The sequence below is a fragment of the Aspergillus niger genome (genome assembly GCF_000002855.4).
Source record: "Aspergillus niger supercontig An04".
Lineage (NCBI taxonomy): Eukaryota > Fungi > Ascomycota > Eurotiomycetes > Eurotiales > Aspergillaceae > Aspergillus > Aspergillus niger.
This window is the reverse complement of record NT_166539.1, coordinates 774,404-799,052: the sequence shown is the minus strand read 5'-3', so window position 1 is coordinate 799,052 and position 24,649 is coordinate 774,404. Positions and strand designations below refer to the sequence as shown.

Genomic DNA, 24,649 nt, shown 5'->3' with positions numbered 1-24,649 from the left:
AAAGATTTAACCTGCATGCATTGTGGCGTCTCATTCCGTTCGGGAGGCGTTTTCCTTGATTCTCTTGTCTTGCTTTTGGTTCCTTCTTGTCGATTTTTTTCTCATTACTTTTTGGGGGGATTGATTAAATTGTTGGAAAGTCCGTTTATGGCGTGATAACTATTCGCAGCTAGTATGTTGGCGTGTCGCCGTGGGTGACAGAGGCGATCATCTTGACCCCAATCTATGGATTTAGTGTGTCTACGTCCCAACAGCGGCAACAAAACTCCTCTCGAAGCGCCAATAAGTTAGGGCGATCAGCGCAGGAGGGGTTGACGGATCCATTGGCCAGCAATGATCCAAGATGAGCAGGGATGCTAATTAGTGCCGGTGGATGTGATGGGCAAGCAGCCAGTCGTTCTGGGCCAATGCGGAGGCGCGAGCAAGCGCCGGACCCCGCGAGCAGGTCAGCGCTCGCCGCCAATCTGCGGCCATCACGGCGCATCACATCCACGGCTTGCCTGCAGCTCCCTGTTACTAGCCGCCAATGAACGGGCACACTGGCAGCGGCAGGAGTTGCTGCACTGGCCGTCACAATCACCGTCACACCTCCCTCAGAGACAACCCGCCTTCGCTGCTTCTGAGAGGCCCTCGAAGCGCCCGGCCTACTGCTCCTCATTGCACTCGTTGGATCTTCCTCACCCCATCCAAGAGGCAAGCATGTCTGCCAATCCGGCACGGAACGGTGCCTCCCCTCCTCGGCCGTCTGCTTTATCAATCCACCATGGCACCGATCCTGCCGTTTAACCGACGATCTATCTAGGTTGGGACTGATTCACCTTCACATTTCTACCCTCGCTTTCCCCATCGAGTCTCTCCCGGCTGTGCTCCCTCTCTGCCTCTTGCTGCGCGGTGCTCTCGGCGCGGGCTCTGTCGACCGCACTGTCCCCAGCTTACCCTCGTTTGGCCGTAAGATAAAACGGTAGCTTTGGCGAGGTTATCGTTCCGTCTCCGACGCTCGATTTAAACCCAAGCAAATACCAAGATGCTCGGCTCTTGGGGTCTAAGCCCCAGATCTACATCGAGATGGGCAGCGGCAGCCGCTGCGGCGTCGTTTCTGCTCGTCAGCCAGGTCGCGCCCCCGGCGACTGCGTTGTACGTGAGCGAAGGTTCCCCATGCTGGGACGTCTGTAACGACCCCACCAACACCACCACTTCGGAAATTGTCTGCATGGACTCGGCCTACAACGACACCACGACTGGCAAGAACTTCAAGGATTGCGTCTCGTGTGCGCTCAACAGCACCTACACTGATCCGAGTGGATTGGTGACGGACGTGGACTGGGGATTGTGTGAGTCGTTCTCGATGTGCATCTCAATGCTCATCTGCTGATTTTGTAGATAACCTCCGCTATGCGTTCAGTGCCTGTGTCTACGGTTATCCGGCTAGCGTTGACAGCGTCTCGACGCCATGCTTGGTGTCTTGTCAAGGACTGAGCAGCTCGCTCGAGTTCGAATTGCTTAATCCGAACGATATCAATCTTCGCGCCTGGTGCTCCACCTCCACATTTGCCGATAATCAGATCGAGACCTGCGAGTTCTGCTATAATTTGACCGGCACACAAGTGCTCATGGCCAATTGTGAGTTTCTCCAGGGTTTCCTTCCGTAACTCTGGCTAACCTGATGTGAAATAGTCATCGAAGCCCTCCGCTATGACTGCCACTTCCCCGTTCCATCTCAAACGGCCTTCCCGATCAGCCCGTCCTTAATCTTCGCCCAGGAACAATTACCTACCTACACCAGCGACCTGCTGGACACGCCCAGCGGCGGTGGGGTGAACTACAAATTGGCGACACTGATCGGCCTGCCGCTCATGGGGTTCGTTATTCTCCTCTTCATCTTGACTATCGGCTGTGTGCTCGGCATCAGCTGGTGGCATCGTCAAGCGCGCGAAGAAGAAGAGTTGCGCCAGTGGAAGGCCATGGCGGCGGAGAATCCGTGGAGCGAGTACCCGCCGCCGGAGATGTACTCGCAGCCGCAGCAGATCACGCAGTACGGCTCCGGGTTTCAAGTTGTGGATACTGATGGTCGAACTCACGAGGTCGGGTACTCCAAGAAGGTGATGATGAGTGTGTCGGAAGATAAGGGGAAGAGTCCGTCGCAGGAGTATCCGGGGGAGTTGAAGCTGTAATGCAGCATCACAAGCGACTGTGATGGTAGATAAGCCGATGTCGTTGAGGAAGAGAAAGTGGGAGGGAAATGGTGGATATGAATCATGTCTTTGTTGTCGTTGTTCCTGCTGTTATTGGTTTGTTTTCATGTGCATAATGAGGCATATACCCCCGCATTGCTGGTGCACATAATATCTCGAGTATGAGAATGAATGAGAGTATGAGAATAAGTAATGAACGAAAGCAGATACCAAAGATCCATGAACCCAACAAGTAGTTTTTAGCAGAAACCAGAATTAGAGTATAACTTATACTCAAGAAAGACAAATAAACCGAAGTTAAAGAAAAAGAAAGAAAAGACGAAACGAAACGTGAAGAATCCCCCCCTCAGCACCTTCCTTCCTTATATATACCCCATCTCCATGCCCGTTCCACACACTCAAACCCTGACCCCTTCCCAACCTAAAGAAAAGAAAATAACCGCCCTCGGCATGATCCTGCAGGGCCCAACTCAACCTCCTTTCAGACCCCCCAATCCCTCCCACACAACATAGAGAGAATAAATAACCTTGACGGAGTCGAGAAGATACAAAAATAACACACGGGACGGGGAGTACCATGATCTATGGAAAATTATTGGATGATGCTGTGACGTGCCAAGCTGAGGAAGCTGTATGCCAAGATGTGATGGGTTTCGGGACTAAGGATTAGGGGATACGATTGGTGGGAGGGGAATGGGAGATGCACTTGGGATTGTGATGGGGTTTTTTTTTATATTAGGCAGCGATTTTATTTTCTGTTGTGGGTTTGGTTAATTTGAAGGGCTGGTGGCTATATTTAGATGGTAAAGTAGATAGAGGGGTATAGGTTTTTGATGGGTGGTGGGATGGAAGTTGGACTATTATTAGATTGATCTATATATACCGCGGTAGTGGCTTCTGTGGTGGTCGGAGGATTACTTGGGTTAGTAAGTTGTTTTTTAGTAGAACTGAGTAACTTGATGGAACTATTCTTTTCGTCGGGGGTGTATGTGGAGTGGACTATTTGAAGTATTATATAGGTTTGATGAGATATTGTGTGTAGGATGGTGTACAAGTTCCACTTGATTCTAAAAACATTGAGGATGTGTGTATACCATCATGGTAGAATTGAATAGCATTGAACATGGGAGCAGCACGCACAAGCGTTGAATGTAGTCTTCTATCGATTGAGGTAACTCACTCCCCTCTATTCTATATCTAACGAGGCATTGCCTGCCTCACTGCCTTTCAGTTCCTCGTAACGAGTTGCAAAGAGAGCAACCCTATCTAACTGCTAACATGCTCGTGGAAAAAATCCACATAATTGAAAATACTCCTCTTATACCTCCTCTCCCACGTCCCATCCGTGCGATTCACACTCTGCATTCCATACTGGTTCCCATAGCTCCCGAACTCATTGTTATCCAGATAACTCCACGCCAGCGTTCCAATCACGTTCACTCCGTCCTCATGAATCGCCTTCAGCATCTCCTCCAGGAAGTCCTGGTAATATAGCGTACGTTCCAAATCATATCGCTGGGCGTTGCCCTCCTTTAACGATTCGTCGAATGGGTTGAATCCAAACTCTGCGATCACTATCCCTGACGGCCTGAATGTGTTCCAGACATACCCTAGTTGCTGGCGGACGTACTGTGGCGCGATGGAGGAATATGCATTAGACATGTCGCCCATCAGCCATCCGTCGGATTGGATCATGGTTAGAGTGGCGCATTCGGGCCAGGCGCTGTTGGAAGAGTTGGCTGCGCAGGCGGAGATTCCTTCTAGAGGGGGGAGGGCGAATTGCGCGACGTAGGGGTCGAAGGCCCAGAAGTCGACGGTGTTGTTGATAGTAGAGAGTTGGGTTTGGGTGAGTGGGGTGAGGTTAAGGTTAGGCGTGTTGAGGACAGTCGAGGGGTATTGTTCGCCGAGGAATAATGGGTTGGCCATAATTCCCAGGATGAAGTCTTGGTATCGGAGGGCGGCGTCGACGTGGCTGCTGTTGGAGGGATCCAGGGGAACGCCGAGATTGTTGGCGAACTTCATGGTAATTTGGCCCGTGCCTTGCAGTTCCTCTTTGTACCAGTGGTAGACGGCCGCGTGTGCGGTTAGGACGTGCGTGAGGTCGTTGTAGGAGGTGAAGCTGTTGCCGATGCCAATGTTGGGCTCGTTGAAGGTCACCCAGTAGGGGACCCGGTCTGCGTAGCGGGTCATTACTTGCTTCGCATAGTAGAGGAAGTTGTCCGTGAGGGTGGAGTAGTCGGCTGCTTGGGCTGTCGGGAAGTCGACGTGGTTTAGGGTTACGATAGGGGTGATGCCGTATTGAAGACAGGTGTTAATCACATCGTCGTAGTGCTGGAGTCCCTCGGTGTTGACGGGTGAGTTGGCTACGCCGAAAGGGACGATGCGTGGCCAGGAGATGCTGAAGGAGAGGTATGGGATGCCTATGGCGGCTAGTCGCGCAATGTCCTGTTTGTACATATAGTAGCTTAGGTCGGCGATGTTGGCATCTGAGGAGTTGTCGTCACTCTGGATAGCGCCGATGGTGTCGAGGATAGATGTGCCGCGGCCTTCGAGCTTGAGGCCTCCTTCGATCTGCCATGCGCTGGCTGCGACGCCCCAAATAAAATCAGATGGGAGCTTCAGGTCTGCATAATCAATTCTGTTGTACAGAGTTGGAGGGTATACCAGCTCGCTAGAGGGTACTGGTGTAGGGGAGACGGTAGTTGTGATTGGAGGCGCAGAAGTATACGACAGGTTGGCCCACAACGCAGCATATGCACTCTGGCCATATTCTCCGTCTGGAGAGAGGGTCTGGCTTGGCTGCAAGGAGTATGTTGTATAGGTCACATTACTGGGAAGCAGAGTTGACGCCTTGCTAAATGCTGGAGCGAATGGGGTAGCAAAAGACAGCGGTGCACTCAGTGAAGTAGCATAGCGAGTTGAAGTGACCTGCGTGTAGGTAAAAGAACTGTAGGAGTATGAAGTTGCCCTTGTAGCCTCAGCTTTCTGCGTCACGGGCGATGCGTAAGCGAGCTGGCTGCTGCCAGCTACACCAAAAAGGACCAGCAAACTGAGGGGGTCAATCATCTTCAAGGGAGCGATCTCTAGATGTCTGAGCCCAGTGACTCTTCTGCATCATCTTTGTTCGTCCTATGGGCTATATATACTCCTGGCGCCATCTTGGTCGGGAGGAAGAAACGGCAGTTCTCCGGCTAATCCGTCTCTCAGATGGTACAAAACGGAAATTTGGCTATTTGCAATGTCCATGCGCACCGTCATTTAAGTTCCAGTAGTAAATTCACGTTCTGCGGAAAATATATTGCGGCAATGTACTCAAGATGCGGAGCCGGGGTGGACGATCCCCCACTATCCCTGACGTCAATTCATTAAACCTGGGGTTCTTGCAAGGGTAAAGTGTGGGGTAATGCAGTAGCACAGTCCTCGTAGGCAAGATCAGACGAGAACCGATTATTGGAGGGTTCGGGATTGTCTGCGCCGACTGGGCGATGCATGTGCGGGGTTGAGGTTGGGGTAATGAAGCGGAAGAATAAGAAGAGAGACCATATCGCACTGTCTGCTATATCACGTGTCGTAGAGTGATTTAGAGGATCACATCCTAAAGCTACTAAGTCATTACTATAGCTACGCGGGTATATAGCCTACTGATAAGCTATTAGGAATAATTCGAATCCATGTCTGAGCGAATCCCAAACATTGGGCTATTATCTACGAGCTAGGATATTTCTTAAGGAGAATAGCCAATTTCTTGTTGGCCTCTTTAATGAGATATATAATGTCCCTGTATCTCTTGCCCACTAACGAGATGACAAGTCAGCATTGGTGGCGTTCCATCGTTTTTCAAATGCCCGGCAAAGCGAGATCGTGTATAGCTCCCTACGCGGCGGCCTCCATGAACTCCTTCCACGCTGATAGGGAAACAAGTCCTTGGAAGAATCGACGAGCGAATGAAGGCGGACGCATCGTATGACATAGCCTGCACTTCTGGGAGTGAGGTGGCTGCCAATCCACTGGCAGACCATTGCCCACACGCCGGAAGAACTCATAGTATGATCGCGGCGTCAGCAAATGTGTGCTCCATACCCACATGATAGGATCCATCAAGTTTATCTCGGAAAGATCAGGGCTTCGTAACCAGAATCCCTTGTCTTGACCTCGCAAATAATCGACGTATTGGGTCTGCATTTGTGGCGAGTGGAATTCAGTCTCCGACAAAATAATATCCTGCGCTGCTGTTGCCGACTTCAACATCCTTCTAACCGCAGCGCTCAGATCACAGGAAGAGTTTTCCACGTATAGATAGTGCTCAAAGATATCATGCACGATAGGCAGAGCTTGCTTCACAACTGTCTGGCCGAGTAATTCGAGTATTTGAGTTATATCTGGGAAAAGATTCGTCGGGCGCGTCTCTTCCAGAAGCGTGTCCATGAGATAACGTTTAACGAACTCATTTGGCGCCTTGTTTGGAGTCAAAGTGCCGTGACCATCCTCCACGCTCCAGCATGTCCCTGGCAATGGAATGCCTTTATCCAGCAGTAGATGCAAATCCTGACGAAGCTTTCGGACAATAAAAGCGTCTTTTCCCAGGACATACTTGCACGATTGGCAGACTTGGTACGAACCATCTGCAAGGCCTTTTCTGCGCCGCGTCGTCCACGGCACAACATTTTGGTCCTGACATCGGGGGCACCCAATAGACACACTCTCGGCGTCATCAGGATTGTTCCAGGCCAACTTTGTCATGCTTTCGAAGTTTAGTTTGCAGGACTCGGGACACAAATATTTGAGGCTATCTGGGTCGATACATTGAGAGGCTAGCTGGAGGGGGAACCCTTCGTTCCATTGTGCCATCTTCTTATGTCGTAAACAATCCTCTCCGAAGGATTTATGATGTAGTATCAATGCATGTAAGACCATCAGGACATCTGTCCCAAGCCAGTCAGTGAGTCATCTTCTCTGGATAGTGAGCTTTCCAATGCCTACCTAATGGAGGTAACTGATCCCTTGTCCATATCCATCCGCCGTAGTGCCCATATGGCTTCTCCGATTCAATACCTGGTATGTCCGGATCTGCTGGTAAAAGAGCCCACCAAACGGAAAATCGATGGACAGCGCGTGAGACATAGATTGACCATCGACGTTCCTCCATCATCGACTGTCGAGCTATCGGATCTACTTCAGAATTGATTTCGTGGTCATACTCCGTCTTAAATAAACCTGCCGTTTTAGAGGTTCTCTGTTTCAAGTTCGAGAAACATCGGAGCAGTAGTTGATGTTGTTGACATGCCTGCGGAGACACGAGGACTGCCGTCTTCTGCAGCAAAGGTGTAGCCTCGGAGGCCTCTCTGACCGCAGTCTTCTCCTGATCAACAACCATGGTGTCTTGCGATATAACCAGAAAATGGAAAAGTAGGTTGTAAATGCGTCAATAAGTTCCCAGACACAAGGCCCCACCACCAAGACAGAGGATGGTAGTAGTGAGACCCTAGCACGATGAGTGTCTGCCTATCACGGTTCGCGTAGCTGATTCCGGGGCGCTCACTGAAGTACTATGATGACAACTTCTCCATTTCTGACTCAGACCCCCTCATAAGGCTACATAAATGGAGACCATGAGTGGTGAATACTTCCCAATACTGCTGCTTACATATACCGATTCGCTATGAAGGTGACTTTGACTCCCGCAGGTTCCTGTCACATTCTAGCTTAATAACACATGCAATTGACTGACGGCGGTGGAATGTGCCAACGCGCATGGCTGCTCGGTTCAGCTGCATAGGGAAGTTCCGATTTGGAGACCCTCTCATGGTATGATTCAGCACTAGTTAAGCCCATCAACCAGCACCAAATACTGTGGAATCCACTGCCCACAAATTTCTTGTTTTAGTGGCTCGGCTGTCTGTGCGAACAGTCTTACTGCGTCGGTAGGGCTTAGCTGCTTGGTTAAGTAGGCATAGTAAGAACCGAAAAATAACTCATGTGAGATTGAGAGACGTAGCCGCTACATGACCATTCTATTGCTGACGCCCTGTGGCCCACTTGAGGGTTCATCCTGTGGGCAGTGTGCTTCTTCGGAACATGCAGTGATTACTCGGACCCGTCAATGAATGCATGCCTTCAAAATCATTGCCCAGCAACTGATGGTGAGAAAAAGGGACAGCGTTGGTGTATTGGTCGCATCAACAATGAATCCCATGGACCTTGTTGTGGTTTTGACGTTGTATTCGATCTGTAGAATATGTCAATTCGAGACCCGCGATCCCGTGTGCATACACTCACGACTGCGACAAGAATTGTTCAGGCTGGATACTATCGCTCTCAGAGTATAGCTCACAAGAAGTGCTATAACAACAACGCAATTGCCAGTAAAGGAAGGTATACCGACCTCAGGAGTACGGATGCCCTCTTCCATCGCCAGGACCCTGCATCTCTAATGTGCTCCTTCTGTGGAGGCCTTGCTTACAAGGATCCACTGGTTCTTCAGGATGGATCAAGATATATCAGCATATTAAATTGACCAATCAACAACTCATGCACCACTCCATACTTGCTCCTTGGTCTCCTCAGATAATCCTTGTCCATTGATCCGATTACGGATCATCCCAACCATCTCTCTGTAAAGCATTCAGGGTTCGCTATTAGGTCGGTCATCATAACTCGTGTGAAATGAACACTGATAGCTTTCGTTGTTCCTTCTGACCTCTGTGGCCCCGTCCCAACACTCTCATTGTCATCTGTATGGCCATGTCTTAAATCGGAGCTTACGTTGCAAGGATTATATCAGGTTGGAAGCTGTCGCTAATGTGGAGTAGTAACTAGTAAATATGAATCTGAACAGCTCCAAAGTTTGTGATAGGGCAGATCGGCATGCGTCTGTCGAATTGCCAAAATTTAATAACAGGAAATTCGAGATGGGTCACTGCAGGCTGTCAAGGTACCATTGGCTGCTAAGCACTCATCACAGGGCGTGTCTTCCTGGCCGAATGTATCCTTGTCGAAGGAAGCATCGTTTCCCAAAACGTTACATTAGGGTGCTGGTGATCTGTGCATAATCCATATTGGTCATCTTGAAGGCTGCGAAATCGCACGAGCAGGAGGACTCGCCCCTGCCTTCGTCTGAGTATGGAATCGAAGGAGTCTGCGCTATGGGCGATAGATTGAGTTGCAGTCGAACGCGGGCTCAAGACATAAATTGGGCCTCCTCCCCAAGGGAAATTCTCCCAGAACCATAACAGCAAGCAACATAAGTATCATACCTCATAATTTGTCTCACATTCTCTACAAACCTTGACAGAATGGTCCGAATCAGTCTTTTCGGGACGCCCCTGTCTCCCATACTTGCCCTTGGCCTTGCAACTTGCGCCGTTGCTGTTGTTGATAAGTGGACCCCGGAGGGCTTCAACTGGAGTGCTCTCGACCCAGGCCCACGGGAAAATTGGAAAGGTCTCTATCTGAACCACAATGGTACGGCGGAGCACATCCACGAGCTCGCAGTGACCACCGGTGCTGATGTGAGAACGACGGAGGATGTCACTCTCGTGGTGGCCCCTTGGGCCATAGGTCTAGCATGGCATGCCTTCAACCTTGTTCTCACTGGTGCTGGCCTGGCAAGCACCATCAATACCTGCGCCCAAAACGAGGGTCAAGCCGACAATATCTTCTATTGTATCACTGGTCTTCTCAGCACCATCGTTGGCGTGGGTGGTGAGGTATCCGCGGCGAAGAAGTTCGCCCAATCCAAAGGATATTTGGGCGTTGCCGCAAACGCCTGGCTGCAGTCTGGTCTCGAACAGATTGACCTGCAAACATTTGCGCGAGACCTGGATAGCCTGCCCGCAAAGAACATGACTTCACAAAAAGTCCACAATCACTTCGTTCATAACGCTTTGCGCAGCCTGTCGACCGATGAAGTCGACTTCGTCGGATACGCACCCGATTCTCATAAGTTGGCCCGCCGTGACTCCAGTGTTCATCCCTTTGCACCAATGTTCCGCTTTAACCACCACAAGTATGGTCCCATGGAACTCACCTCTCGTGATACCGGTGAAGGTGGTGTGCACTTTACCATCTCGTACGCGGGCCATCCCACCCACCACGCGACCCAGGAGAAACGCGACGAGTTTTACAAGCATGAGCGGCTCAACGAGCACTTGATGGAGGGTCGGTTTGATTCTGAAGCCTCCAGCGCCGACCCGGGTGATATTACCTTCAATGGAGCCGACGCCTTTGGCCAAATCGAAAGCCAAGTTGAGTGCTTTGCGGGCACAGAGTGGAACGAGGGCAATGTGCTTTCCGTCCAGATGTATGATCAAGCCAACCATGCGACGTTCGGGTTTGCTTCTATTGGTATTTTCCCGGACAACAGCGTGGACTCTGGGCTTCAAGGCTTTGAGCCTCAGGGAATGCCTTTAACTGGCGGCCAGAATTGTTGAGCGGTTCTCGGTTAACAGGGTAATCTGAAGGACTGGCTCTCGCATATCGAAGTCTAGCACATCAGCAGTCAATGAGTTAAGAAGTCATCTATCAGATGTGCTTTCCATGGTAGAACAAGATGATAATGCAGTCGATCAATGAAGCTTGAAGATCATTAGTCAGTAAAGCATTGTCAGTAGTTAAATGAATATGTTGGTGCCATAGAGCAGACTCCTGAATGCAAATGCTAGCCACCTCGTACACTGTGAGGCCTATTATAAACCATGGCCGTGACATCAAGCAATGAGACTGAAAAGCTTTCAATCCATTAAACTAATCACTGCATCTGTGACTTTACAATTTCGGGGGCAAAAGAACAGATTTCTTGATGTATCTTTATATGCTCACTGGACTGAATAAATCACCGATACTATTGGGCACGCTGTGTAGTAAGAATAGTCTGTACGTGCCAAAGATATATAACTGGTGAATGGAATTTGCTTAGTGAAGTAGTGGTCCGTATTTCTGAGATATTGAGTGTCCTTCAGCTTGAATATGACCAAGATATATTTCCCGAGAGGAGATAATATGTGTGATAGAAATACTAGTAAGTAACGAAGCTGGAGATAATCCCACCTAGGATGACAGCCCAGCCCATCCTGTTGAGCGGGGCATCATCAACTTGAAAACGAGGATACAGGATCCTCTAAGTATGGTTCAACTTGACTGATGAATTAAATCTCAAAAACGCAAAAGGCAGGGCCTCATCAGACTGCTGGTGCTGCTGTTCGATAAGGAAGCCTGAATATCCAAGGTTCCAACATGACCCATACAGACGGAAGTCGACACACCAAAGCGCCTGACGCCTCAGGCACCAACCCTCTCCGCGGACATCTCCGCCATTCCAATCAGCAAGCTCAATGCCCACTTGCTTGCTCGATTGTTTGTCGCCGATCTCCATCTCCAATCAATCCAGACCCCAATACCACCACCACACCTCACCAATCACCCCCTTCCACCCTCACACACGAACAAAATGTCCTCCCTCAACCAAGACCAAATCAAAACCCTCGAACAATCCCGCCAACGCCTCATCCAACTCACCCATTCCCTCGCCTCTCTCATAACCAGTCTCAATCAAAGCGATCCTCTCCCCTCCTGGTATATATACCCCCCCAATGCCCACTCCATCCAGCCCACCCGGGTCAACCTTACTGATATGATGATACGGACAGGACATCCCTCCAATCCCAAGCAACCATCATCTCCAACAACCTCCTCACCATCTCCGACCACCTCTCCGATAACCGCGACCTCCTATCCAACATCGTCGCCTACCCCGACGCATCTTATCCGTCGCGCGTCCCCGCTAATAACGTCGCCCTCGAGCAAGTCCTGCGCACGAAACTAGATCCCCGCGTTGAGGATTGGGTAGCGCGCGGTCGTCGCGCCGGGGCGCCAACTACTTCTTCTGATGCTGGAGCCGGAGCACTGGGACAATACCAGACCAGCAGTGGACAGAGATTATTGAGTGATGATGCGATTGCTGAATTGTGGGATTGGGCGCCTGTCGCGGCGAATGAGGAGGCCAGGAAGAGGAATTGGGGCGGCAATTATACGTTGGAGGAGCGGGAGATGGGGATTGAGAATGTAGTTACGGGGTTGAGCAGGGTGTTGGAGGATGATGATGAGGAGGATGAGAGTGATAGTGAAGAGGGAGAGGGCGAGGCGGATGAGATGGAGGTTGTCGGGGCAAGGAGAAGGTCCGGGGCTGGAGCTGGGCTGGAGTTCGATATTGCTGCTGCGAATACTGGGTCTGGGGCTAATGCTGGTGCGGGGGCTAAGGTGGTTGCGCCTGTGGTGCCATTGGATGAGATTCTGAGGTTCATGACTACGGGGGCTGTGCCGGGACAGCGGTGATGTCTACTATGTTGCAATGCTTGTAGTAGGAAAAAGAGGATTAAAGATTTCTATAACAGGATTGATGCGAAGTAACCAAAAAAAGCAACTAGCCCCGGCGTCGAGTGGTGGGCGTCTTGCCTGATGGCTTTGGGGACACCCCCGAGCTGGTGGCAGCAATTGGCGTCTTGGCGGGAGTAGGTGCTGCCACGGGCTTCTCCTTCTTCTGGGACTTGGCCGGGCTGTTCCAGTAGTACAGCATTTGGCCGGCCAGAATGAGGTTGAGAGTGAACCCGGCAATGAAGCCGTACAGGATCAGCTTGTCGTCAACCTCTTGGAGGGTGGTGAAGATGCGAGACAGGGAACCAGCGAGATAGTTGAAGACCTGACTATGTGTTAGTAAACAATTACCGACAAGTAACGAGGTGCACCTACTGCAAAAGCACTCAGCTGGCCAGTGCCACCTTCACGCCAGATAGTATAGATTTGAGGCGCCTTGCTCGCAACACCCAGAGCTCCAGCTCCAGCCTGCAGCATAGCCATTGTCTGCGCATCCACCAGAGTCTGATCAAAAAGCAGCGCATACACGCTTGCTGCCACGACGGCAATGAAGGCCGCCGCAGCGGAAGACCGGCCCGCAAATGTCAATACCAGCATGCCCACGACTACATCTTGTACCGCAATCAAAGCCGTCTCGCCGAAGGTGCTGAACGGGAACTGGTTGCGCACGCTTTATGACAGCGTAATCAGAAGACTGGCGGTCTCGAGGGCGTACGAAACGAAGGAAACACCGGCAGATGAGCGGGAGCCGATCAGCTTGAGGATCTGGGGCACCTTGACAATGCCGCTAGCTCCGACGATAGCAATACCAAGTGCCTTCGAAATAGCAAGGGAGGTGCACGCCGGGTCCTTGCTCACGTCAAGATCGACCACGAGGCTGTTGTGGCAGGAGGAGCCGATCAGCGAAATGATCGCATCGTGAACCGGTTCGGGCAAGGCCGAAACGACGGGGCGGAGGAGGGGTTGGAGGGGATCGACGATGGTTTTCTGGATCGCGTCCATGTTGACTGAGGATAGGGACCGTGGGATTGAAGCAGGAGGTCCGACGAGGCCAGCGGGGAGGTGGTTGAGTAGAAGAAAGGCGGACGACGCAAGGACAACAAAAAGACCAACAAAGAACCAACGCATCTCCGGAATTGCGGGTTTGGTCGCTCCCGTCCACCGCGGCTTTTCTTCGTCTTGCGGCTTGAGCTTCAACTTCCGCAGCGTAGATTCGGAATCTTGGTTGACCAGAACCACAGCAGGACTCCGCCATGAGTCTCCTTCGCTCCTCGCTGCGGAGGATAGGGTCGCCAGGCGATCCTAGCAGGATATGCTCCCAATGTCTTCTACATCGAAATCGGACCCCTCGAACCTTCCCCGCCGCTCTCCGCACCTTCACCTCGTCCTTTCGATCCCACTCGGGCATTGCAGACGGCCATTCCGCTCAGTCGGCTCTAAATAAGACTTATTTCTCGGCCAATCGCGCCGAAGATGGCACTCCGAGCAAGAATGGCATTGCCTCCTCGCTCTCCGGCGGCAATGTCTCCTCCAGCGCGACATCTCCTCTCCCATCAGACCACCGCGTCGATGCCTCTACGTCTGCCTCCGAATCCACACAACCAGAGCTCCCTCATCGCCGGAGGAAGCGTTTAAAGGAAGAAGCGAACGCCCAAACCGCCGATCCTGAACATGTCATTCCCCCCGATGCCTCCGCACAGCTATCCGCCTTCTCTTCCGCCCAGCCCACCTCTTCCCTCCGCCGTAAGATGGCTGCTTTCCTCGCCCTCTGCAAGCCTCGCCTCTCCGTCCTCATCGTGCTGAGCACCACCTCCGCCTATGGCCTGTATCCGATCTCGTCCCTCCTTACGCTCGATCCGTCCATGACTCCGTTACCGACCCTCTCCACCTCAACCCTAACCTTCCTCTACCTGACGGCTGGCACCTTCCTCTCCAGCTGCAGCGCCAATACCATCAATATGTTTCTGGAGCCGAAATACGATGCTCTCATGTCGCGCACCCGCAACAGGCCTCTCGTCCGTGGCCTTATTTCCCGCCGTGCCGCCGTACTCTTCGCTCTCGCGACTGCCCTCACCGGTGTCGGCATGCTCTACTTCGGTACTAACCCCACTGTCGCGGCCCTCTCAGCAAGCAACATCATCCTATACGGCTTCATCTACACCCCGCTCAAGCGCCTCCATGTCATCAACACCTGGGTCGGCGCCATTGTAGGCGGTATTCCCCCATTGATGGGCTGGGTCGCTGCTGCCGGCCAAACCGCTACCACGGGCCACGATACCTGGCGGGACATGCTCTTCAGCCAAGACAGCATCGGTGGTTGGCTGCTTGGCGGTATTCTGTTTGCATGGCAATTCCCCCACTTCAACGCCTTGTCTCATACCATCCGCGAAGAGTACAAGCGCGCCGGCTACAAGATGCTCTGCTGGAAGAACCCTGCTATGAACGCCCGCGTCGCGCTGCGCTATTCCATCCTCATGTTCCCCATCTCCATTGGACTCTGGTGGGTCGGTGTCGTCGGTCACGGATTCTTGGTTAGCAGCTCGGTCGCGAATGCTTGGTTGGTGAAGGAGGCGTACCATTTCTGGAAGCACCAGGGCGCCAACGGAACGGCGAGAGGTCTCTTCTGGGCTAGTATCTGGCAGCTTCCGGTTCTGCTGGTGGGTGGTCTCGTCACCAAGAAGGGTCTCTGGGATGGTGTATGGCGTCAGATTTTCGGGCAGCCGGATGAGCTAGAGGATGAGTATGTGTATGTTGACGAGGAAGAGGAAGGTACTGCTTCTGCTGTGGCTGCCTCGCGCTCCAAAGCAGCGGCGACTCGCGTCGTATGACCAAGATCCTGCTCCGATCGGAACCGAATAAATGAAAGAAACCTAGAAAAAGAGGGAGGATTTAGTGTACTCCCCACCACTTACCCTTGATCTTATATGTATTTCATGGATGTATTAGATTCCCGTTTTGGTCGGCGTTCTGTACAACAGCAGCTACTTTGAACTATTCTTTTCCAAAGACCTTATGGTTACGTTCGGCTTTCTTGCTTTCTATATTCTACATCAACCCTGCCTTTCTATCAGGGGCACATTCTCCCCCAAGTTCACGCTTACTATTTTCTGGTACTGTGTGGTGAATACCAGTCGAGACTTCCGAATTCTAAAAACATAATAGATACAGAGTGAAGAACATTTAATCTATCTATCATACAAGAGATGTTCATGAAATACATACATACATACACCTCATACATTACCACAGCATCATTTCAACTTAATATTATACAACCTCGCGACCTCCTCACTGATCTTACCAGGCGCTTTAACCATCGCATCCTCGCCCTTCTTTCCGATCTTCGGGAACGCAATGACATCCCTAACCGACTCCTTGCCCAACATGACAGTGATGAGCCGATCGAAGCCCAGAGCGAACCCAGCGTGCGGGGGACATCCGGCCCACAAGGCATTCAGGAGATGCTGGAACTCGTCGATGCGTTCCTTGGGCATCTTGAGGATTTCCTTGAAGATGTAGTTCTGGGTCAGGGCGCAATGAATACGGCGACTACCGCCGCCGAGCTCGACGCCGTTGACAACGAGGTCGTAGTGGTCCGCGAGGGCTTTAGTGGGGTCTTTGCTGAGGAGGTCGACGTCCGAAGAGGTCTTCGGGGCTGTGAAAGGGTGGTGGGTGGCGGAGAGGCCGGCAGTACCACCTTGGCCGGGTTCGGAGGCATCCGCGGGACTGAATAGAGGGAAGTCGACTATCCAGAGGAACTCGAAGCCTGGGGGCGCTTCTCTTAGTTCCTCGGAGATGGAGGCGGCAGCCATAGCGCGGCGGATGCTGCCGAGTTGGGTTGCACCACCGGCGAAAGGGCCTTGTGGGCGAGCTTGAAGGATGAGCAGGTCGCCGTGACTAAGGTCTAGCATCTCTTGGATCTTTTCGGCTGCTTCGAACCCGAGAGGTCCCAGGCCCTTCAGGGGTTGTCCTTCGTCATAGATGAATATTCCTGGTGCACCATCGGGGTTCTTGTTGAATGGCACGCCCTCGGTAGAGTCGAAGAACCGTGAAACAAATTCGCGAGTTGCTGACGGTAGCTGCTCGACGGTATCCATCTTGAAGGCTTCAACGATTGGATCTGTCAGAGGGGTGATCTTCGACACAAGGTCGGCAGGAAGGAGGTGCTCGACACGATGAATCTCCATTCCATGGCGGGTGTCCGGCTTGTCCGAACCATAGCGAGTCATTGCCTCCTGGTAAGTCATTCGACGGAACGGACCTGAAGGGACTGGCTCACGCATCATGTTCCCCCACAGGCCGCGGATTATTTCCTCAACAACGGCCATGACATCTTGTCCGGCAGCAAAAGCCATTTCCAGATCCAGCTACAATCCTGAATCAGCAGTTATCCTGTATGGTGTCACTAGAACCTTACCTGAGTGAACTCCGGCTGTCTATCGGCGCGGAGGTCTTCGTCACGGAAGCAGCGCGCGAACTGGAAATATCTCGGGATTCCACTTGCCATGAGAATCTGCTTATATTGCTGCGGGCTCTGAGGAAGAGCGTAGGCTTTCCCCCTCTTCCTGGTCGGGACGATGAATTCACGAGCACCCTCCGGAGTCGACTTGAACAGCAAAGGTGTCTCTATCTCAACGAACGCTGGCTTCAGCTGTTCCAGCGTCTCCCGGCAGACATTGCGCGCTTGCGCTCGGAACCGGAGAGCATCACGCAGCTCTTTATCGCTTCGCAGTTGAAGGTGGCGATGCTTAGGCGGGTGAACGATGTTCTTTCCGAATAGCACAATCTCGCGGGGAAACTCGTTTAGCGGTTGAATTGATTCCAGCGCGATCTCCAAGTAATCGTTGCGCTCCTCCTCGGCAGTCTTTGTCACCCTGCGCTTAACTGTCCCTTGAACAACCACTGGGCTACCCCTGCTGATCTTCTTGAGCTGGGGCAGAGTATTGCTTTGTGAGTTTGAGAGAAGCTGTATGGTACGACCCATTGTGTGATCATACAAGCGGGCGAACGAGAGCTCTTTCCCCATGTCATCGCGTTTGTCCAGGTAGCCATGGAGGAGTACGGATTGGCCTTCGTAATCCTGCGAATACAAAGTGTCGATATCCAATGTTGTCTGGGGGAATTCCACTTTGGGAACGGGAGGTTAGCATTTCCGAGTGCGAGGATGCAACTTGGTCGTATGTGCTAGAACTGCTGGAAGGATTGCATTGGTTGGCAGGATGACGAACTCGATTGCTTGAACTTATCTAGGAACTCCGACGAGGTCACATTGGAGCGGTGCTTTTCACTGAAATCATGGAACGATCGCACAGGGGAGGTGTGAGCCTGCAATGCTGAAAGCCGACCGAGTTGTCTGCCGCGGAAGTAGTTGGAGATCTCCACGTAGGTCGCGCGGAGATGAGGGGGGCATCGGACCGCCCTGGCGAGATACATCTTGCTGCGCAAACCAGCCCGAGAGGAAGATTGAGACGTAGAAGAGGTCAGTCACAATAATCCAAAGCCTCCTGGGGTGGTAATGCAATGGCACGATGCCTTCGAGATGGACTCATAACTAATCAGGGAATCGGGAAATTGCCAGGCACCGCCGGGCGGAAACTCTGAGCAGAATATGACACGCCGCCTTCTATGACGGGTCTAGCGTCCTCCACACTGCCAATTAAAAGCAAAATTTCCGGCGCCGTCATTTCTTCCCTCTTCATCCTTCCAAGTTTTGTAAAAGTGAGTGCTACCTTTGACTTTTGACTTCCTTTTTCCTATTCACTAACGTGATATTGCAGATGATGAAAGCCTAGTGTGTTCTATATGAACCCATCTCTCTTCCTGGAGCCCTTCTGGCTCTCCTTTCGGGGCTAAAGGGCTGATGGGTTCCGGTTGAGAGTGGGATGAAATAGGCGTTCGGCACACCAACCTTGTTACTTGACGGACGCGATTAAGGCATCTCTGATTCACACATTACTTGGAGGTGTTATGCCTGGGGGAGCGGCTATGCTGTATGACCCTTACTGGTGCTGATGGCGCCTATGATTGGGCTCTGCAGCAATGCCCCAGGCCATGTTTAGTTAGGATATAAAGCAAATTCGAAATCTTGTTTATACCATTACTTGCGTGATAGTAGCAAAGTTCTCTGCAAGCTAGCCTACATGTCTATATGTCACTGTATTCGGCGCATCGTGCCCGGTCATACGAACGGCAGAACGATATGCGAAGAATGTTCACCCCCCAGATGGAGCACGTGTGTTCCATGTGATGCCAGTTCCTGGAATTCCCCGTCTTCTTTGAACTCACCCCGCAGCAATGGACTGTTTCCATGCACTTCGACGCGTATGCTTTCTCCTGCCTCATATTCCACTCCCATCGCCCATATGCCGATCTCCAGCTTCACAATGTCTCCAGGGGTGATGTATTCGTCGCGGTCATGTGGGTGAAAGGGAAAGTTCTCATGAAGTGACCTGGCAGGGTCAATGGCTCGGCGTGAAGCCCGTAAGATCCCCAAGGACCCGACATGGAACATGAGATTGTTCTTCTCCCGAGGAGAGATGCTGTCAACATCGTCTGGACCGACGCCGAATTTCGCTATTGATGACCACGGAATGTTGAGATTGAGCAGTGCCTTTCCTTGCGCGTCAAGCTTCCTTATAAGAACATACACGTCAAGATCATGAAAGTCTGGACACGACATGTACACCACTGCTTTGGGGATCCCCGCCAATCTTGTTCGGCTGGAGAAAGTGTGGGTGAAGCTCGCGCAGTCTTGGTACTTCTCTGAGTTATATGACACTGATGAAACCCCACTGGGGGCGTCATCGCTGAGACGGCCTTCGGGGTGAAAGTACATCTTGCGATATTCGGTGCGTGGAATTGGGTAGTCCTCCTCCGCGATATTGTACAACGGATCTTGATTGAATCGCAATATGGTAGTCCGTACCCTGGGTGTCTTCTCCCATCCATTGTCGGTGCCATTCAAATAGCGGTCGAAAAAGGATGCGAGCTCAGCGGCAGATTCCTTGCAATTCCACATATCGTACCATTCCTGCCATGGGCAGAGTCGCAGCCATTTATCCGACGATTGGGTCTGGAGCCATCCGCGAAGCGACCCCATCGTGTGCACAAAACTGGTGTACGAAGCGGTGATATAGGCGGGTATGCTGATCTGGCTGAGATCTGGTCGTTTATCCTTCCAGTATGCGCTGTTCGCAAGCGGATATCGTCGATACATCTCGTGAAAGTCTTCCACACCCCCGTGGCCCTGGATATTATGATCGATGATGAAATCAAACAAGCCCGCATCGAAGACTCCTCCTCGCACGAACTGCTCTCGATAGAGGTCACCGCATGCTTCCCAAGGAGCAATAGCCTTGAGTGATGGCGGGTGCAACGCAGCGATAAACCACTGGACGATGGCCAAGTGTGAGTTTCCTGCTAGACCAACGTTTCCATTGCACCAGGGCATCTTAGCCACGGCCTCGATCACGTCGTAACCGTCCTCGGCTTCCTGGGTGCCCATGATACCTACTGTGCCGTCTGAATCGCCAGAACCACGGGCATCGACGTTGATGATGGCGAAGCCTCGAGGCACAAACTCAGCTGGATCAGGCCCTTCGAATTTCTCCAGGCCGCTCAGCACGCCTTGAGGAATCCCTAGACCCCAGGGGAGGAACTTCAACATGCTAATTCCATTGAACTTCTTCCCAAAGGGGCTCCATGCTAAGATTGCGGGTACAGGTTTGGTGGTGTCTGTAGGACGATAGATGTCGCAATATAATGTGCTTCCATCCCGGACCTGGATACCCACGTCGTGCGATGCATGGATGTCACAAGGCAAGGGACGCGAGCCATCTTTGTTCCAGCCTTTGGGTAGAACTTCTTCACGAAACCCAAACGGCTGGTAATTGTTTCTGCCCACGGTGGGCTTGTCAATTGGACGAGTCGCAACAGGTACCGGAGAAGGCATTTTGAAAAGTATTGATCGCAATATAGACGGGAATGCCAGAGATTGTCGAGCTCCTTATGAACAATGCCACGCGCCCACCACTATGTGTTTTTCAAGAAAATACTAAGCGTGAAGTTACAAATCAATGTGAGCTCTTGCTTTTCTCTCTGGTTGTCGGGTTGTGGACATGGCGCATTGTCGGATCGTGCTATCGCGGCTATACCCCCAGCACGGCCGAGCTCGGGCGAGTTTGCATGCTCGTCTTGAGCTCTGCTGACCGTTCGGCAATTCATGAGTTCGGGCACAATGACTAGGTCATGGGAAGTGGCGATTACTATCTCGGATGAGGATGGGCTCGGCCGTGTCTAAGGGGATCAGTTCGGATCAATTACCCTGGCTGGAGATCCAGCTGGAGGGATAAAAGCGCGCAAAAGCTCCTCTTGCCGCCGAAGCCCTCGACGTCACCAAAGCTGTATATTCTCAAAGTACCATTTGCTTAGCCATCCAGGAGATCCTTTATTGCAATTTTACACTTCAACCATATTCCTTCCAAGTCAAGCGTCCTAAATATGGCACCCTCCCGTGTCGACACTCCGGAGCCCATCCCATCCCCTGCCCCGGGGAAGCTTCAGTCCATCCAGACACAGCAGCCTCAATATGGTGACTTCCGTGATGACTTCTTTCGTGACGGTTACGCTGTCATCAAAGGCGTGCTGAGCAAAGAGCGCGCCAGCGAATACCAAAGCGAAGCCCTGACCTGGCTCGAATCATTCGGCCTTGGCTTTGATCGCAACGACAAGTCCACCTGGAAGAAGGAAAACCTCCCACAGAGCTGGAAAGGCGGCATGTACCTGCACTTCTCTGCTGCGCACGAGAAGTATGTCTGGGACGTCCGGTGGTAAGTCACGTCTCTCTTCCCTCCTCTCTAGAGATCCATCTTGCTAAACCATGGCTACAGCGAGCCAGACGTCATTGCTCCCTTCGCCAAACTCTGGGGCACCGACGAGCTCGTCGTCTCCTTCGACACAGTGAACATCACCCTCCCTCAATCCATTGTAGGCGCCTACGATTCTCAGCCCTGGCCCCACTGCGACCAAGCGCCCGAACGCAAAGGTCTGGTCTGTGTCCAGGGCATTGTCAATCTCTCTAACTCGGGCCCCGATGACGGTGGACTCATTGTAATGAAGGGTTCCGCGCCGCTCTTTGACCAATTCTTCGAAGAGAACCCGGTCACTGGCCCCACGCCCTGGCGCACCGCCAAACACAAGGACTTCCATCCCTTCCATGACAAGGATTTAGACTGGTACCGCGAGCGTGGGTGCGAGTTGATCAAGGTCTGTGCTGAACCAGGAGATTTGATCCTTTGGGACTCCAGACAGATGCACTGGGCTCAGTTCGGGACCTCGGATCTGGTGCGCACCATTGTTTATGCGACATATACGCCGGCGGCGTGGATGAGTGAGGAGGATCGGCAGAAGAAGAAAGAATTATTCGAGGCATATGAGACAACTACACACTGGCCGCATACGAACTTGTTCACACATGGGAAGGCGATGGTGCAAGTGGATGGAGAGGAAGTGGTGGATCCGTTGGAGAGGGACGAACCTCTTACCAAGCCGGTGAGGAGTGAGAGACTGTTGCAGTTGGCAGGTGTGAAGCCGTACTAGTGATCTGTAGTATTAGATATCTTACAATTCTACTTCTTTTGTCATGGACGCCCTTTGATGATATATTATAAGCCATCTGATGCGAGACAAGTGTCTCCTTTGCAAAGCACTGCAAATACACCCAGCTGTAGCACCACATAAACCTCTCCACGATCTTAAACAACCAGTATCCAACCCATTGATGACACCTAGCATCTACATGGGGGCTATCGATGTGATCAACTTCCACTAGTCGGTTACCGCAACGTCGTCCATTGCCGTCGTGCGGCACGCGCACCTCCGCCCGGGTGAGCTCGGGCGAGATTCTCCCATCTCGCTGGTTCCCTCACTTCTTCACACCATATCATCAATCAAAACATACTTTCGGCTCCACGTTTGCAGCTCCAACTCCACGCTCGGACACGATGTGGCTAATAAGCTAGGCTTCATTACACAGACAAGTTCTACCCCACGGGGTACTTGGAACCATCAGGATGGAAGGCATATGAAGGCCGGGAGGGAGCACTGCTTAGTCCATTCCCCCGTCCTTTATTGATTAAGGGTAGTAGGACACAGCTCCTGCAAAGACAAGCCAAATGTCTGCACATAGCAATATGGATGACAAGGACATCGACGCAACGCACCATGAACTCGCTATGGAGAAATCCTTAAAGCATCATGGCAAAGGCAGTAACCCAACCGGCACAGTGAAATTAGTCGAGGATGGAGAAATAGTGTTGATTCCGACGCCGTCTCCGGATCCAAGAGGTTTGATTCCTTCACAACCTGTTCGAGAATATCATATGGCTAACGAACAGTGAAACAGATCCCTTGAACTACCCTCAATGGCAAAAATGGATAATCACGTTCGTGCTGGGATTGTGTACGCTCCATCCCTTCCCTCACTAGACAAACCACCATCTAATACGATCAATCTAGTCTCCGTCCTCGGTGTTCTAATGACCTCCGGAATGGGCCCCTTCGTCACTTTAATGGAAGCCTACTACGACTACAGCCCCCGAACCGACGATCTAATGACCTACCCAACCCTCTTTATGGGAATAGGGAACATCATCGCTATGCCACTCGCCATGGCAATCGGCAGACGCCCAGTATTCCTAGGCTCTGCATTGATCCTGACCGTGGGATCAATATGGTGCGCTGCGAGCACAAGTCTTTCGTCGCATATAGCGGGAAGAGATGTGTTATCGTTGGCAGCAGGGCAATCAGAAGCCTTATGTCCTCTTATCATCCAGGTACATCCACATCCCCATCCCATATCCTATGCTTCATAGACCGAATAATCTAATCAACATAATCCAGGAAATCCACTTCGTCCACGAACGCAGCAGCCGACTCGCCTGGTTCAGTGCCATCCAATCCATCGGCACCGCCGCCTTAACCATCGCCACATCCTACCTAGTAAGTAGCCTGGGCTGGAGATGGTGGTACGGGGTATTCTCCATCGCCAGCGGACTAGTCTTCATCGGCGCATTCACCCTAGTCCCCGAATCCCGCTATGACCGACCAACCGACGCCTTCGAAGGCGAAGTGCACATCCATCACGACGGCGAAGAGCAAGCCGTCATCCACGCAACCACCAAGAACCGCGTACCCCTAGACTTCACCAACTACCAAGCCCGCACCTGGAAACACACTCTCAAAATCATGCACCCACCAGCGAACTGGGAAGAAGCCCTAACATGCTACAAGCAAATGGGACAATGCATCCTGTTCCCTAACATCCTCTGGGTGGTCCTAATGAACAGCGTCTCCCTCGGCATCTACGTTATCGGAGTGACAGAATACTCCTCCATCCTAGGAGCCCCTCCATACAATTACCCAACAACAAGCCTAGGCCTAGTCCAGGGCGGGCAAATCGTGGTAGCGATGATAATGGTTCCCGTACTCGGCTACGGCGGCGATCAGCTATACAAATGGGTCGCGAGCCGTCGAGGGAACGGCACCGTTGAGTCCGAGATTCGGCTCATCCCGATGCTATTGCCGATTGTCGTACTGCTTATTTCATGCGTTATCTTTGGCCGTGCTGGATCTCATCCTACGGAGTGGTCGCCGTGGGCGATTACCACTACCTTTAGCGGGATGTATTTCGCTTATATAGGAATTATTCTCAACGGGTACACGTATTCGTTGGATAGTTATGGAGAGCGAGCGGCGCCAATTCTGGTTCTGATTTGTGCCATTCGCGGGTTTATTTCTTTTGGGATCTCGTTTGGGATTACGAAGTTCGTGACTGAGAAGGGGTTCCAGGGTGCTTTGGATATTTGTGCGATCATTGCGGGTGTTGTGGCGGCGCTTGGAATTCCGGTTTTTGTCTTTGGGGCCTGGATTAGAAGGGTTACGATGAAATATGCGGTGGATGGGAGGAGTGCGGAGTTTTGATTGAGATGCTATGGGTTGTTTTGTTGAGTTTGTTGATACGACGTAGCTATTTGATGTGACGTTTGAAGCTGGATTCGGTTTATTTAACTTGAAATATATTGGGTGGGGTT

General features: G+C 51.9%; 11 protein-coding genes across 11 annotated transcripts; 6 read left to right on the top strand and 5 right to left on the bottom strand.

The window, feature by feature from the left end:
- Positions 1-1,024: 1,024 nt before the first annotated feature.
- An04g03180 (uncharacterized protein) lies at positions 1,025-2,171 on the top strand (the record flags this gene model as incomplete). The annotated part of the gene is made up of 3 exons (XM_001401648.3): positions 1,025-1,331; positions 1,381-1,620; positions 1,675-2,171. The coding sequence occupies 3 exons, from the start codon at positions 1,025-1,027 to the stop codon at positions 2,169-2,171; spliced, it is 1,044 nt and encodes a 347-aa protein (XP_001401685.1).
- An 817-nt stretch (positions 2,172-2,988) lies between these two features.
- An04g03170 (uncharacterized protein) lies at positions 2,989-5,258 on the bottom strand (the record flags this gene model as incomplete). Its single annotated transcript, XM_001401647.3, has 3 exons — positions 2,989-3,191; positions 3,373-3,383; positions 3,517-5,258. The coding sequence occupies 3 exons, from the start codon at positions 5,256-5,258 to the stop codon at positions 2,989-2,991; spliced, it is 1,956 nt and encodes a 651-aa protein (XP_001401684.3).
- Positions 5,259-6,065: 807 nt separating this feature from the next.
- Positions 6,066-7,566, bottom strand: An04g03160 (uncharacterized protein; the record flags this gene model as incomplete). The annotated part of the gene is made up of 2 exons (XM_001401646.1): positions 6,066-7,114; positions 7,173-7,566. 2 exons carry the CDS (start codon positions 7,564-7,566, stop codon positions 6,066-6,068), a joined length of 1,443 nt encoding a protein of 480 aa, XP_001401683.1.
- Positions 7,567-9,484: 1,918 nt separating this feature from the next.
- An04g03150 (uncharacterized protein) lies at positions 9,485-10,621 on the top strand (the record flags this gene model as incomplete). The annotated part of the gene is made up of 1 exon (XM_001401645.1): positions 9,485-10,621. The coding sequence occupies one exon, from the start codon at positions 9,485-9,487 to the stop codon at positions 10,619-10,621; it is 1,137 nt and encodes a 378-aa protein (XP_001401682.1).
- Positions 10,622-11,637: 1,016 nt separating this feature from the next.
- An04g03140 (uncharacterized protein) lies at positions 11,638-12,521 on the top strand (the record flags this gene model as incomplete). Its single annotated transcript, XM_059747406.1, has 2 exons — positions 11,638-11,762; positions 11,837-12,521. The coding sequence occupies 2 exons, from the start codon at positions 11,638-11,640 to the stop codon at positions 12,519-12,521; spliced, it is 810 nt and encodes a 269-aa protein (XP_059603595.1).
- Positions 12,522-12,609: 88 nt separating this feature from the next.
- An04g03130 (uncharacterized protein) lies at positions 12,610-13,562 on the bottom strand (the record flags this gene model as incomplete). Its single annotated transcript, XM_059747405.1, is given in 2 exon segments — positions 12,610-12,885; positions 12,936-13,562. Coding segments are annotated over 2 exon segments (903 nt in total).
- Positions 13,563-13,813: 251 nt separating this feature from the next.
- An04g03120 (uncharacterized protein) lies at positions 13,814-15,388 on the top strand (the record flags this gene model as incomplete). Its single annotated transcript, XM_001401642.3, has 1 exon — positions 13,814-15,388. The coding sequence occupies one exon, from the start codon at positions 13,814-13,816 to the stop codon at positions 15,386-15,388; it is 1,575 nt and encodes a 524-aa protein (XP_001401679.1).
- Positions 15,389-15,491: 103 nt separating this feature from the next.
- An04g03110 (uncharacterized protein) lies at positions 15,492-17,993 on the bottom strand (the record flags this gene model as incomplete). The annotated part of the gene is made up of 6 exons (XM_001401641.3): positions 15,492-15,527; positions 15,662-15,707; positions 15,783-15,792; positions 15,862-16,927; positions 16,978-17,687; positions 17,789-17,993. 6 exons carry the CDS (start codon positions 17,991-17,993, stop codon positions 15,492-15,494), a joined length of 2,073 nt encoding a protein of 690 aa, XP_001401678.3.
- A 745-nt stretch (positions 17,994-18,738) lies between these two features.
- An04g03100 (uncharacterized protein) lies at positions 18,739-20,511 on the bottom strand (the record flags this gene model as incomplete). Its single annotated transcript, XM_001401640.1, has 1 exon — positions 18,739-20,511. One exon carries the CDS (start codon positions 20,509-20,511, stop codon positions 18,739-18,741), a length of 1,773 nt encoding a protein of 590 aa, XP_001401677.1.
- Positions 20,512-21,059: 548 nt separating this feature from the next.
- On the top strand, positions 21,060-22,157 carry An04g03090 (uncharacterized protein; the record flags this gene model as incomplete). The annotated part of the gene is made up of 2 exons (XM_001401639.1): positions 21,060-21,388; positions 21,449-22,157. The coding sequence occupies 2 exons, from the start codon at positions 21,060-21,062 to the stop codon at positions 22,155-22,157; spliced, it is 1,038 nt and encodes a 345-aa protein (XP_001401676.1).
- A 593-nt stretch (positions 22,158-22,750) lies between these two features.
- An04g03080 (uncharacterized protein) lies at positions 22,751-24,539 on the top strand (the record flags this gene model as incomplete). Its single annotated transcript, XM_059747404.1, has 4 exons — positions 22,751-22,904; positions 22,963-23,019; positions 23,076-23,292; positions 23,393-24,539. The coding sequence occupies 4 exons, from the start codon at positions 22,751-22,753 to the stop codon at positions 24,537-24,539; spliced, it is 1,575 nt and encodes a 524-aa protein (XP_059603593.1).
- Between the last annotated feature and the right edge of the window lie 110 nt (positions 24,540-24,649).